This window comes from Rhinatrema bivittatum, chromosome 2 (genome assembly GCF_901001135.1).
Source record: "Rhinatrema bivittatum chromosome 2, aRhiBiv1.1, whole genome shotgun sequence".
NCBI lineage: Eukaryota > Metazoa > Chordata > Amphibia > Gymnophiona > Rhinatrematidae > Rhinatrema > Rhinatrema bivittatum.
Genome location: NC_042616.1, coordinates 789499205 through 789514258, shown reverse-complemented (window position 1 = coordinate 789514258; position 15054 = coordinate 789499205). Strand labels below are relative to the sequence as shown.

The following is a 15054-nucleotide window of genomic DNA, read 5'->3' as shown; positions in this document are numbered from 1 at the left end:
GGAGGAAATGGACAGGAGATGACACCGTACGACTTTACGCATAGGCCTGTGGAGATGAATGCATTTGACCACACTTCTCTTTGCCAAAATAAAACATGTCTAACACTTTTTTTTTTGGGCAAATTATTACATGCTTTCGTTTATTGACACCACAAATGTACCTTCTCAAATAAAGTAGTCAGACATCACAAATTTTCTTAAATCTTTGCTCCACACCCCGCAATGTACCAGGCACAGAGGTTTTCAGACTGGTGTGGAAATGGACTGGTTCCAAGGTACTATCTTTACTGTGGTGAGCCCCGCAGGCATATCCTGAACAGCAGTGTTTGCTGGGGACCCAGTCCTACTCCCTGTCCAGTCACAAACTCAGGGGACTTCCCATGCAGAGGGGCCTCCTACAAGGACAAGTAACTAGTCAGTGGGCTCGCCCAGTCCTTCCCCCCCAACCCTTCTTTCTGTAGAGGCCCTCTCGGTGTCCACAAGATGGCCCTCGTTCGACCCTGGGGGTTAGAGAGTTAGGGGAGAAGCGTACCATTCTGAACAGCACCTCCTCCTCTGAGGCTTGCTTCAGTGGTGAGCCCCTGCCTGGATAAGGGAGTGAATAGCAGGGAATTGGAAGGGGACGGAGTTTTTTTTTTTTTTTCTCCCGTCTTTTGTTTGGGCCTCACAGTTTAATCATTTGAGAAAGCGAGGTTTTCCCTGCCCGGTGCATTCCCTGCCAGGAAGAGTCTGCCTCGGGTTTTGGATAACGTGAACTGTTTGGAGATGTATTTTTCCTTTTGTGAATCCCTGGACTTGGGCCAGAGAAGGGACAGGCCACCTGCCTTGGGAGGACAGAGGATCCTGTTGTGCCTCTCTCACCGTCAGCGGAGGGACAGTGGTGCTGCGCCACAAAAAAAAGAGCATTGTTTCTGGAGTTGAGAAGATTGTGTGGTTTTGTATTTTTTCCTGAGTTGGGAAGAAAGAAGCTACCCTTCCTTGCCCAGAACTGGGAAGAATGGAAGATATGTGGGGGTTTTTCCCAGCGAAGAACCCTTTATCCAGAGAGGTCCAACGAAGCGATCTGGAGAACAGAGTGGGAGGAAAAAGAGTTGTGGCATTTGGAGACCCCCCCACTGGAGCGTTCACCCTGGGACACAGGGCAAAGGCTGTTTTTTTTTTTTTGAAGATCTGGAGCTCTCTTTTGACCTCAGGTACAGGGAAGGGATCATTTTATACATAGGATACCCCTACCCACCTGGGACACTTTTCCTTCTACTGCCTGGAGGGTAAGAAAATCTCAGGAGCAAGGGATGAGGGACAGAGAGAGAGAGAAAAGAGAGGTTGAAGGAAATAGGCAGTCTGGACACAGATGTAACTGGGGGCAGCTTTGTTAATGTAAATTGATTATTTTGAGCAAATCACAGTAAATTTTGATTTGGAACATTCAACAATAGAGTCCTGCCTGTTCTATTCAGTGCACCTACACTTAAGAGTCATCAGCAACACCCGGGGAAGGGATTCCACCCACATGCCTTGGGTCTTGAAGGTCTGCCTTCCCCTCCAATCGAAAGAATCCATGCCCCGGGATAAAAGGACTCATGACTGTATAACTGGGACTTAGCCCCATGGCTGAGAGTGATCCCTGCAAAGTTCAGACAAATCCCTGAACTGGGGATACATATCCAATGTGAACAGAGAGTTTTCACAGGATACCCGAAAGATAGGGGGAGACAAGAGAAGAGGGAGAGAATGGTAGAGGAAGAGGTAACAGGAGAGATTATGTCAAAAATAAATCTGCCTCTCTTTCTACAAGGCAAAGGAAGAGATTCCCAAAGTCTTTGTTACGCCCGTCGGTCACAGACGGCTGCGACCGCTGTTGCTCTCCTCTTTCTTCACATCCCCGACTCCATTGGGAAGACTTGCAGCCTCAGCCAGCCATCGCCGGCCTGCCTACCGCTCCCAGGATGCTGCCAACTGCCATCTTGCTTTCGAAATCATTTAGGCGCGTGTGCATGGGCCAGTCTTAAGCACGTCATGGCAGGAACTTCGGGGGCGGTCCCTCCGGATGACATCAATCCTCCTGCACATTTAAGCCGGCTGGCCCTGTCTACCTACGACTTGGCAAAGAGTTCCCTCTTGCTAATTCTGCTTCGCTCACTGAAGGACCCTGCATTCCAGTTTCTACCTGAAAGGATCATTCTCGCTCTCTCTCAGCCATAACCAACGGTCTCTCAGCCAGTCCTAACTGTCTCTGGAATGGATCCTCAGCAGCAGCTTGGCAAGAGCAGCTCATTCTGACTCTGGTATTAACCCCATCAGCTCTGGCTGCTGGCAATGTGAAAACACAGTGCATTGAGATGCTGCCCAACTCAAAATCATCAGAAAAATAAAGTTTTCAAAGGAAGCTATGCAGGGCAGACAAATAAGAACAAAAACAATTAAAACTCCTGTTTCACCACACCTGGATTTTCAGGCTAAATCTGAAAGCAAAAAACCATCAATACACCGGGATCTACCAATCCATGTTCTCTCACTCAGATTTTCCTTACAGCCCTCATTCATGAATTTCTAATTCTGTGGAAACCGATGTGATGTTCCGAACGAATGTCGGTATAAAAAAAGTTAAATAAATAAATAATATTTTCCAGGACTCAAAAGCTGGAAGCCACTAATCACTGTTTGGGAATCATACCATGCTCATGTCACCATTAGAGATCTATTAGACAGTGTCATTTGCATTCTTAGAGCTGCACAATTACTTACTATTTAAAATCTGATTGCCTCTCGTATTGACGTATTTCTCCTGTGTAGGGCTTACCTGGCAAAAATGGTCTTGATGGCCTCCCCGGTGCTCAAGGACCAAAGGCAAGTAGTCTGTTAATTATCATAGTTTCTTCTGTTCGGCTCACATTTTTCTCTTTTTCTCCTGCCTTTCTCTCCTTTCCTCTCTCTCCCTACCCCGTCTCTATGGACTTCCCGCCCTTTCTTTTATTGCTCTCCCATCTTCTCCATTGCCCCGTCTCTCTCTCTCTTTCTCTTGTTCCTTCTTTATCCTCTTCAAATGTCCTTAGTTTGTAACTAAAATTAAACGAGGCAGTCTCCCAAAAGGCTGTTTCTCGTTCCTTCTTTGCTGTGCATGTGATGGCATCTTCTCCCCTTCCAACCACATTCGCCATTCTAGGGAGGAGCTGCAGCACCAAGGGCATAGCCAAAGGGAGAAGGTGTCAGAAGGAAGCAGAGTGGCACAAGAAATATTTGGAGCTGAGGGGGGCAAGGGGCGGAGGGAATTTATCTTCTATAAAGAATCTTTTCAGGCTGCTGATCCTTAACTGCAGCCAGCTCATTCTGTATCTGATTAGCCCGCGAGGAAGGTTTCCTCCTAGGTATGTGCAGGTGTGCGGGAGCTAGGCTGGGAGCTTTTCCAGAAGGAAGGGAAGGGTCTCTGCATAGAGTCTGAGATCTATCCAGTTTTTCCTTGTTGCCCTCCTGACAGCAACTTTCCTGTACAGATTTCTCACCCAGGCACAAAGGGAGAGACTCTGAAACAATCTCAGCACCTCTTAGTCAGCTGAAGAAAGCTGGCAAAGAATCCCTCTCCCCAGGTGGCCGTGAGACTAACGCCCCTGTAGCAATCTGATATGAGGTTGTGAGGTCATTCCTGAATCCGAGTCTTTCATAACTGCTGCATAACTACACTCTGTGGCCCTCAGCTCATCTGATGGTACCTGAATCACTAACAATGCTGCAAGCCACTTTGAGCATTATTTGGCATGCTAAAATTCCAAATTATTTATGTGTTTGTAATTTCATTATTCCTCCAAAATGATGCTGTGCTAATTATCAAGTCATGTACGTGACTGTTTCAATAATTTAATTAAGGATAAAAGTATTATTTCCACTTGAGTAGGTTTTTTTCTTTATTCTAAGAAAAGCTTGTGTATTTTAGGGGACAGTCTCCTAGTGGAAGCAATGGGGACAAAAAAGGGATCAGAATTCCTGAAGGCCTGGGGAGAAGAGAGGTAGTGCTCAGTGGAGGGAAAGGAGGGGTAGAACCCCACAGCATTAGGTAGAGCAAACGTGCTGAGAATGGGGCTGGTCGTCAGGGACAGGCAAGATAATGTAAGGTCTAGCATGACACCTCCCATGCGGTTGCATCTTCAGAGGGGGATCTCCTGGCCAGCTGTAATACCTGCATGGGATAACTTCCTTCCAGCCAACCAGGGTGCCACTTAGCATGGCGACGGTCCTACTGCTGGTCTTTATCTATTATCAGGCTCTGTTCTTTTCAGGGAGAGCAAGGAGAAAGCGGGATTGATGGTGTCACTGGAAAACCCGGGCACAAGGTAAGAGAGTTCTTTTTTGCATAATATCTACCTCTTAACTTTATACCCTTCGGTAGTATGCAACTCACTTATTATAAAGGCAATCAGCCTGTTACCCCAAATATATGCCTCCAGAGACTTCGAATGTATCGCCCTGCATTCTGATTTTTGACGGTCATGGAATCTGATTCATCAGGCACTCGGCACATGGGGAAAGGCTGGAGAAAGTAACATCCACCATAGTTTAACATAGATAATGTGCATGGTTGAACAGCGATATCAGTTCCTCAAGTTCAACATGCTTCAGACTACCCACACTTGGGAAGCTCTTTGCGGAAATTCAAAGGAAAACAGAAAGCTCTGTGGAGGTTAAACAGTCTGTCCTTCAGGAAAAAATAAACCTTCCAAAAAAAAACAAAAAATAAACCTCTCACCCCCCACACCCTCACCATCAAAAAAACCCACATCTATTTAATAAAACGTTGACAGGTCTAATTAACCACTAATACTGGTATCCTCTCAAAAATAGATTTAGATAAGAAACGATATCCTACCAGCAGCCAAGCTTCCATGACAGATCAGGACTGTGCGCTTGGCAGTGCTGGTAGGGGAACTGGACAGACTGAATGGTCCATTTGGTCTTTTTCTGCCATCATCTACTATTTACTATAAGGTCCATTATGTCCGGTTAGGTTTAAAGTTAACTGAGTTGTTGTACCTGGATAACTTTAGATTTGCTCTCCCCCATAACTAGACTTACCCAGTTAAACTAAGCTAGGTAGTGCCAAATAGCGCTACCAGGCTGAATTTAAGCCCCAGAGTGTCTCCACACCATCATCTTTTTTATCAGGGTAAGTTTTAGCCAGATAATGACTTGCCTGACTAAAACTTATCTGCTGCGAGGGGCAGGAGATTGAAAATTCGAGGCTTGTCCAGTTGTGTTTGGAGCTTAGCAGGAGAAACCCCTTTGAAAACAGATCTCAAAGTTACCATGAAAACCTCAGGAAACACCAAATATTCACATATAAGTCACTATGAATGACCTGGAGATTGACTCTTAATCCCAACATAACAACAATTTTTTTTCAGCACTGTCTAAATATGTTATAATGTAAAACTGTTAGAGCTTTATTCTGACCTAAAAAGGCCCCATGAGTCCTTATACAGGAAGCTCCACTTCCACACGTAGAGCATCCCATGACAGGCCTGTGGATTGCAGCAGTATGAGGACATTTTCAAAAGTCATTCTTCCTGTGTAAATGGCTACTTACACAGGTAAAAGGGCTATTTGAAAAATTCTCACCCTTTATATCGGTAAATGTAAACACATTGATCTACAACATGCCCCTTTTAGCTACATTTATCTGGGAGTGTTCTTGGATTGGGGTTAGGTTGGGGAGGCAACAATATGCATAGTTTTGCATTTTCAAAACTCCGTGTGTTATATTGGCCGGAAAAAGTAAGTGGAAATCTTTTCAGGTACTTTTTTTTTCCCTGGGTCAGTTTTCTAAGGGAAAGCTACATTTGTATTTTTTCTTTGAGAACAGGTACAAAATCCACAAGGTAAAAGTGCTTGCGGACTTTGCACCTGCCCACTCAGTTCTGTGAATTGCCTCCCCATAGGCCTAATTTTCCAAACCATGAACTTGCATAAAACAAAGCTTTTATGTTCACAAACAGCCCAAGACTCAGTTTATGTAAAAGCATGTGCACAACCCGATTTCGCACGTACTTTTATGTGAACTGGGGATAGGCATTCCAGGGGGGTGGTGATGGGACTTAAGCACACATTTTTATAATTTTCAAAGCATGGGCATAAATTAACTGGCACAAGTTATGTCTTTGATAGAGCTGACGTAACTTTCCACAGGTGAGTTTAGGTGTTTTGCAGGCCAATTATGTGGGATTTTTCAAAGCAAATTTCTGCACAAAGTTTGCTTTGAAAATTTGGGGTAAAGTCTATGCATAAAATGTACATGCAGACTTACCCCAAAACACACAGCTAAAAAAATTGTCCTCTATCTCAGCATTTACCAAGGTCATGGTTGTGGTGGCAGCGGAGCTTCGGAAGGAAGGCCTGTTAGTCCATCCCTATTTGGGCAATTGGCTGATTTGGATGAAGTTGGAGTTGCTTTGTTGCGCAGCAGTGGACCGGATTCTTCAACTGCTGAGGTCACTGGGTTGGGTGGTCAATTTAACCAAGAGCCAGTTGGTACCCTCTCAGTCATTGGAGTTCTTGGGAGCCCTGTTCGGCACGCGTCTAGGCAGGGTCTTCCTCACCCAGGAGCAAATCGTCAAGCTGCAGGATCAAGTTCGGGACTTGCTATCTCACAATCTTCCCAGAGTTTGGAACTATTTACAGGTCCTCGGATTGATGTATTTTACTGTGGAGCTGGTCCCATGGGCCTTTGCTCATATGAGGCCGCTTCAGTCAGCGTTGCTGTCTCACTGGAGCCTGGTATCCGAGCAATTTCATCTTCCCCTGCCTCTTACAGAGTCTGCACGTTCCAGTCTTGATTGGTGGCTCCTCTCGGAAAATTTGCACCAGGGGGTCAGTTTGGAGGTTCCCGCTTGGACGGTGGTCACCATAGACGCCAGTCTCTCCGGCTCGGGAGCGGCATGCCAAGGAAAGTCGGTAAAGGGTCAATGGTCTGGGGAGGAATCTCGATGGTCGATCAATCATCGTTTAGCGCTACAAGCCTTTCTCCCACTTCTCCAGAGGAAACCCGTCAGGGTTCTATCGACAATGCGACGGCAGTGGCCTATATCAATCGCCGGGGGGAACCAAGAGTCAACCAGTGGCGATTGAGGCCCAACAATTGATAGGCTGGGCAGAGCAACACCTAGCCAGCATCACAGCCTTTCACATCGCAGAGATGGACAACTTCCAAGCCGATTTTTTCAGTTGTCACCGTCTTGATCCCGGGGAGTGGGAGCTCTCTGAGGAAGCATTCCATCTCATTTGCAGCAAGTGATCCACACCGAGTGTCGATTTGATGGCGACCTTCCAGAATGCCAAGGTTCCTCGTTTCTTCAGTCGGTGCCGGGAACCAATGGTGGAAGGGGTAGATGCCTTGGTTCTCGCTTGGCCAAGGCATGTCCTTCTGTATGTGTTTCTGCCGTGGCCTCTCATCGGTAAAGTGTTGAGGTACATCGAAAATCACCCATCCGAAGTAATTCTAGTAGCTCCGGAATGGCCGAGGCATCCATGGTTTGCAGATCTCGTAAACCTGACAGTGGAAAGGCCCCTGAGGTTCCAGGACCTTCCAAAATTCTCCGTCAGGGTCCCATTTATTTGGAAGAGGCAAATCGTTTTTGTCTAGCGGCATGGCTTTTGAGAGGCAAAGACTGAAGACCAAGGGTTATTTGGACACGGTCGTCACTACCCTTTTGCATTCCAGGAAGACCTCCATTTCTTTAGCTTATGTCAGAGTGTGGAAAGTCTTTGAGTCGTGGTGCGTAGAACGCAAGGTGAATCCTACTCGAGCTCTGGTGCCCGATTATATTATCTTTCCTACAAGCCGGCCTGGTTAAAGGTCTTTCGTATAGCTCCTTGCAGGAACAGGTAGCAGCCCTCGGTTGTTTCCGTGGTAAAATACGAGGTGTGCTCTTGGCTGCGCATCCAGATGTGGCACAGTTTCTCAGGGGGCAAAACACCTTCGTCTTCCAGTCAGGAATCCTTATCCATCGTGGAGTTTAAATTTGGTCCTCTGAGTTCTATGTACGTCACCTTTTGAACCTTTAAAACAGGCAGCGTTAAAGGATCTTACCTTAAAGGTGTTTTTTCTCGTGGATATTTCGTCAGCTCCCCGGGTGTCTGAGCTCCAGGCTTTGTCCTGCAGGGAGCCCTTTCTCAGAATTACAGATACGAGGGTCTCCTTGCGGATGGTTCATTTCTTTCTTCCGAAGGTGGTATTGGCCTTTCACTTGAATCTGTTGATCGAACTCCCGTCTTTTCAGGACTTGGATGACTCTGATCCCCAAGCTAGGGATCTGAGGAAACAAGACGTATGCCATGTTCTACTACATTATTTGGAGGTTACCAATGGTTTCTGTTGTGATTCTGCCCTCTGGGCAGCCTCTTACCTTCTCTCTGCCTGCCCCGTGACCTGGAGGCCGCAGTCTCCGGTCTTTCTTCCGGCTGGAGCCGCTCCTCAGTCTGCTCTTTGTGGTTTGAGAGCTGCCGACAATACTGGGCCCCGCCCTGCTCTTCGGCGTTAGCAGCAGCATGGTCCTGCACAACTTCCTGCTTCTTGTTCCTAAGATACGGGCCGCGTCTTTTCACTAGATTTAAAGGGCCCATGGCCAGATATGCCCTGGGCCCCACCTGATAACTATTTCCTGTCTCAGCCATATAAAAAGGCTTCTCCAACACTTCTGCCTTGCCTTGCATTGGAGTTACTTGCTCCTGGAAGTCACCCAGCGCTCCGTCAGGTCTTCGTTCTTTGTTGGAGCTCCATGTCTCGTCTGCTTCCTGTGTTCGTGGCTTCCTGATGTTTCATGTCTTCATGTCCTGAGGTTCCTAGTCCAGGTTTCCTGATGTTCCACTTCCTGATGTTACAGGCTTCCTGACGTTCCACTTCCTGATGTTTCCGAGGTTCCACCCTCCTTTGCGTGTTCCAAGTCCTCCTGATCCTCCAGCTCCTTTGGTTCTCCAGATGACACCTTGTTGGGGTAAATCCATCTCGTCGGTTCCTGTTCCCGTCATTGGAGTTTCATCTCAGCTGGATTCCCTTCCTGTGCTTGTCCTGCTCTCCGTGTGCTCCGTGACCAGCCTCTTCAGGTTGTGTAGGGCGCGCAGTGGGACAGGGTGGTCTGTAACCAGTCCCTTGGGTGAACTTTGTAGGGCGCCCTGAGAGACAGTGCCAATGTCCGAACCTTCCCAGCTTCTCGTCTCGTCCAAGAGTCTTCCAAGTTCCTCGTCTCGTCGAGAGTCTTCCAAGATCCTCATCCACTTCCAGAGTCTTCTTGTCCATGTCTAGAGTCTTCTGTGTCACAAGACCTCCGTCTGCCCTCATCCTCAGTCCGGCCTGCTGCTTCTTGCCGATACCTAGTGGCAGGTCTGAAAGGCTGGGAATGGTCAGAGGACTGTTCAAATACCAACATAGTGTTGTTGGCTTCCAGAAGCATACAGGTCCGGCAGAGGGTCAGACTTAGTCTTTGCCCATGCTGGGACACGCCTCGCCAACCGTCGGTGCTGCCTTGGATTTGTCTGGGGTCGTGCCAAGGTCCAAGAGCACACATTCCCCTCAAGTTGGGATTGCTCTCCTAGCATAAGTTTCCATATGTCGGATCAACTTTTTGTGCTCTGGAGCGGCCCCAAAATGGGATTCTAGGTGTCTAGGGCTATGATCGCCCACTGGTTGAAAGAGACTATTAATTCAGCCTACTTGCTTCATGGTTGGCTGCTTCCAGTTGGTCTTAAAGTGCATTCTACGCGTTTGCAGGCAGCCTTGTGGGCAGAGTGTCAGCAAATTTTGCCGCAGGAGATTTGTAGAGCAGCTGCTTGGAAGTCCTTGCATACCTTTGCTTACCATTACAGCTTGGTGAAGGAATGATCCAAGAGGGACTCTCAGGGTCCCACCCTGAGTAGTAGAGCTCTGGTACATCCCATGAGTCTGGACTAATCCGGGTACATACAGGGAAAGGAAAATTGTTTCTTACCAGCTAATTTTCATTCCTGTAGTACCACGGATCAGTCCAGAGTCCCGCCCTTCTTCAGCGTGGAGATAACGGAGAGTCTGCTCGTTCAATACTTTTTTTTTATACTCTCTGCAGAATAGCTTTTTCGAAGTTTTTTTGAAGACTGAATGGGTTCTCTTCTTACTTGTGGTTAGTGATCTGGTTTTTATCACTGGTCATAGCCGGTATGAAGTTCACAATGTTCTGGTTAATTAATTTTAAGATGTTCTGCTTTGATACCACATAATACTGATGGACTGTAGGTGGCACCTGAGGTTATAGGGCAGTCTCAGTCAAAACTTCTCTGTCTCTATCTGCTGGTGGGGAGGCAAAAACCAGGAGTCTGGACTGATCCGTGGTGGTACAGGAACGAAAATTAGCAGGTAAGAACCAATTTTCCTTTTCATGAATTGTTATGTTGTGTTACTAGCTAAAGCAATGAAGGAATAAAGTCAGGGCCTCTCTATGTAGCCCATGTCACTGTTCTGTGTCATGCCCTAAAGAAGCCCTTTCTGTTCTCAGGGAGAAGTGGGAGAACAGGGCCCCCTGGGCCTGACTGGAGATAAGGTAAGCGGGCGAAACCTTTTTTTTTTTCCTGGAGTGAATAGTTGCCTCTTTTTTTATTTAATATGTTGTACATAGTAAGGGGCGAACATATTTTAATTAAAATTATAATCTTTCTATCAATCTTGCATCAAACTTACTGTCACTACTATTAAAACTTCAGCTTCCTTTTTTTATGCTAGATTTTATTTTTCCCCCCATATCTCAAGTCATTTTTCTGTGGCCCTCTTAGGGAATGTGTTCTGATCATTTCTCTGTGGACCTGCTGGAAATGCGTTCTATTGATTTTAGCAGCTCGGTTGTTGCATCCTTCTAACTCACTGCCAAAATAAAGGTAGTCTGTCAACAGAGAAATCATTGCCCAGCAATTGGCCAAAAGGATGTTGAAAGCAGAGATGACCGCTTGCTTGATCTGCTCAAAGGCAGCAACAGGCCCATCATCAATGTTAGTCACTTTCCAATAGTTTGATCAAACTTTGTATACATGTTAAGACCTATTTAGCAAGAACAGTGCAAGAGATATATATGTATTGAGGCAAATTGTCCTTCAAGGTAAACAGAGCTGAAGCACATCAGTATTTATTGCAAAGCAACTACAAATTATGAACAATAAGTAAAATGCACTGATCAGCTGTGCACTTGGAGTATTTTGTAAAGAAAAGAAACTCTTAGAAATGTGAATGAACTTTGCTTATCAATGAAGTTTATAATAGAATAACATTGCAATGATCATCACTAAATTTCTACCAGATGGCAGCAGACTAGGCGAGATGGACACAGGTAGTGTAAGGATTTACAGGGCACAAAAAAAGTGGAGGATAATAGAAACATAGTCCCATTCTCAGAGAATTCATGAGACCTCTTTATGGGAAAAAGGCTGTATTCTCACTAGTGTGAGCAAGAGAAGGGATTCCTATCATCAAAGAGAGAGAACTTGACTTGATTCCAGAAACTCCATCCCTCACTCATCTTTAAATGAAAAACCACTGTGTTTATAGCATGTATTTATGTATACATCGTGTTTGGCTGGTCTTTTATTTGAAAAGATGTTATATTATTTACAGAAACAGCTACAGCAGTTGTTAATGTCAAAGCCCCTTTATGACCTAGCTGAACACGCCGCAAATTGATGTTCAGTGGAACAGACACTGAGGCCAATATACTGCAGTAAAGCTATTGCAAGCAGTTAGCATGTGTAAACTGAAATATTTATTTATTTATTTATTTATTTATTTATACAAACCTCTATTCCGCTGAAGCACAAATCTCAGCGGAGTACAAAAAACATACTAAATAAAATTGGACAAACAATAACATAATGTTGAACAGCACTAGCAATTAAGGAACAAAAGCTACTGGAAATCTGAAAGGAAGGAGGTGGAAGGGAATCACATCAATCAGGGTCGGCCATGGTAAACAGACAAGACTTTAGCAGTTTCTTAAAATGAAGCAGGTCCTTTTCTTCGCTGATTTCCAGTGGGAGACTATTACATTGGGCTGGGCCCATAATAGAAAAAATGTGCTTGCATGACTCTGATAACTGTGCAGGGAGAGGATTTCTAGTAAATGCTGGGAGGAAGAGCAGAGGCTATGGGCTGGCTGGTTTATCTGAATAGAGGAAGATAAGCAAGGTGGGGCTAACCTATGAAGGGTCTTAAAGATCCAGGTGAGAGTTTTGAATTGTGTGCGCCGTATGATGAGCAACCAGTGCAACTCAGCAAGAATCAGAGAAATGTGATGACATAGACAGGCGCCAGAGATTAGACGAGCTGCAAAGTTTTGGGTTAATTGAAGAGCCTGAAAGTGAGGGTTGGGTAGACCCAAGACAGTCCATTACAGTAATCCAAGAGTGACCAGATTAGGGATTGAATGATGGCGTGAAAATCAGAAAAACAGAGAAGCAGTTTGAGAGCGCAGCAAGAGAAGCTTGTAATAAGAAGATTGAACCAGGGACCCAATATGAGGCCACGGAGATAAGGAGGAATCAATACGAACCCCCAAGTTTTGTGCCTTCAATAAAATTGGGATAATATAACCTTCATATAAGAAGTTTGAGGGGGCATCTAAAAAAAGGGAGCATAATAAGGGTCAGCATATTGTCGGTCATCCACTCCTTGATTTTAGTCATGCAGGTGATGAAATGCAAAAGTATGTAAAATAATTAATTACTTATAGGTGCAGCAAAGAAGCGTATGTTAAAATGAGCAAAATTCATCACAGGTATATTAACGTATAAAACTTAACTGTAGTTCCTGGGAGGTGCATTTTCATTTTTGCATTGCCGTCTGCAGTACACATGCCTCATTTGCTTCTCATTAACATCAGCCATTGATACGTGCAATAAACCCTGTTTTTATGCATATTACCGGTCGATGTAAACACGCTTTAAACTTCAACCCGTTTGTGACATCACTTACAACCGAGCAGTCCCATCAGCTGTTGCTTCACTGCCATCCAGTTCCAGACCAGAGTTTAATGTTCTAAAGGCAGAGGGACTCCCAGTGCTCCCTGGAAGATCATTTAATATTTCCTTAGAAATGTATTTAATGCACAGGTACCAGCATTGGGGCTGAGTCACTAAAGAACACTATCACTTAGCATGCAGGCTAAATGCTGGTAGCGTGCACACTAAACAGTGCCTAATCCAGCCCCGTAATTAGGCTTATTGGTGCCTAGAACAGGCATTCACATTTGCAAATCCTGCCCATCACTACCTCCATTATTTCTTTATTTAGTTGCATTTACAGTGTAGAGCACCCAAAGTGGAAAACAGTGCAGATATAAAATTGAATATGCAAACCAACATAAAACAATTTAAAAAACTCCTCAAAACCTGGCTGTTCCAAAAAACCTATAGAGACGGCATAGGATAAACCCTACGAAGACCTTTGCCTCCTAAGTATATAACTGCCCCTTTCCCTTACACCCTACAATCTCCAATTCATTCACCCCGTCTCTACTTTGTACTCAAAGCAGAATGTTGCACACTTCCTTATTTACTATCAAGTATTGTTTGTTTTACTACTATTTCCACTATCTATATACATCCCTGGTTCTATTTATAGACCAAAGTTTTTTTTACCTCAATTTGTAAACCGTTATCTGTATCATCATAATATACCTGTAAAATGTATCTTTATTGATGTTAAACCGTTACTTGTATTGTTGTTATACCTGTAAACCGTTGTGAAGGCCAGTGCCAAACATCGGTATATAAAAATCTATAAATAAATAAATAAAATAAATTTGTTTTGTACATGGAATATCTAAATGGATTAATGAGGTACTGGCAACCCCCCCCCCCCAATATCATTCTCCCTTCTTAACCCGATCCCTCCAGTGCTCCCTTCTTTCTGTCTACCACCGGTGGTCTCTCCCAGCCTGCAGTCGGTAAGTCATCCCTTGGAGGTCCTCAAGTCCCCCAAACTCACTTTTGATTCCACAACTCCTTCTCCCCCCCCCCCCTTGATCAGTAGTCCTCAAGACACCAACTCACCAACAGGGTTCAACCCCAGGGCTCCCCCTCTCTCTATATCCTTCTCTCCCTCCTGGTGGTCCTCCATCCTCAACCTGTCTGCCCATATCATTCCTTCAATGGTTCTTAGTCCTCCCAACTTCACTGTGAGTCTCCTGGTGGTTCTCAAAAGCCCTCCTCCCAGGATATCCAATTTATTTCTCTCCCTAGTGGTCCTCCATCCCTCAGTCTGCTCTCTCTCTCTCAATATCAACTCCTCCCAAAAGTCCTTGATGCACACATCCTCACCCCAACCTCCCTTCTCACAGTTCCTTGAGTGCCTTCCGCCAATCCCTAGTAGTCCTTAAGATCCCTTTCCACCACTGCACAAGCAGCACCCAGGCTCTCTCCTCATTCTACATCTTTTTCTGTCCCAGTGCAGCCCTTCAATACCCCTCCAATGGTTTCTGAGTCTCTGCCCCTTCCAATTCCCAGTGGTCAGCAATTCCACAATTCCCCACAATATGTGATTAGAAGCCACCTTTACTTACCTTTCAGTTAACTCTTCTTCTTTCCCTGGCTTGGGCTTCTCCAGAGGTTAGGAGGGTGTGGGAGGCAGAATAAACCTATGCCACCCAACCTGCTCTCCTCCTCCTCTTTCCAACAAAGTCTGCACTCCTCAGGGGGGTGGGGGGGAGGAGGTGCATTCAATCCCTGTAGCGCTCTGGTTCTCCTTCTCTGGGCCCGCCTAGACTAGACGATCTCTGTGCTCTTCACCAGGGGGAAGGGGGGTGTGGGAGGATGCAGATTGACTAGCACCACAGTCGTCCTCCTATGGGACTTGGCCCAGATCGGCCTGCTGCCTGCAGTCCTCTAGCCGAGGCAGGAGAGGCTCTGCTTGTCTCCCGCTGATCTTCTCCTTCACTTTTGTGCTGCAAGTGCAGGACATGGGATCCACATGCACTTGTACGTGAGCCCTAGAGCCAGCAGCGATGCCCCTAAAGTCTTTGCACCCTACTCACCCTCATTATGTCTGGGCTAATCACTAAT

The 15054-nt window shown here is 45.7% G+C and overlaps 1 protein-coding gene across 1 annotated transcript in view; it reads left to right on the top strand.

The window, feature by feature from the left end:
- The window catches only part of COL22A1 (collagen type XXII alpha 1 chain), a 791008-nt gene that overhangs the window by 599226 nt on the left and 176728 nt on the right, over nucleotides 1–15054 (top strand). Inside the window, exons 26-28 of the mRNA XM_029592071.1 lie at nucleotides 2794–2847; nucleotides 4272–4325; nucleotides 10509–10553. Of these exons, the coding sequence (XP_029447931.1) occupies nucleotides 2794–2847; nucleotides 4272–4325; nucleotides 10509–10553 (153 nt within the window). The remainder of the gene's footprint in view (nucleotides 1–2793; nucleotides 2848–4271; nucleotides 4326–10508; nucleotides 10554–15054) is intronic.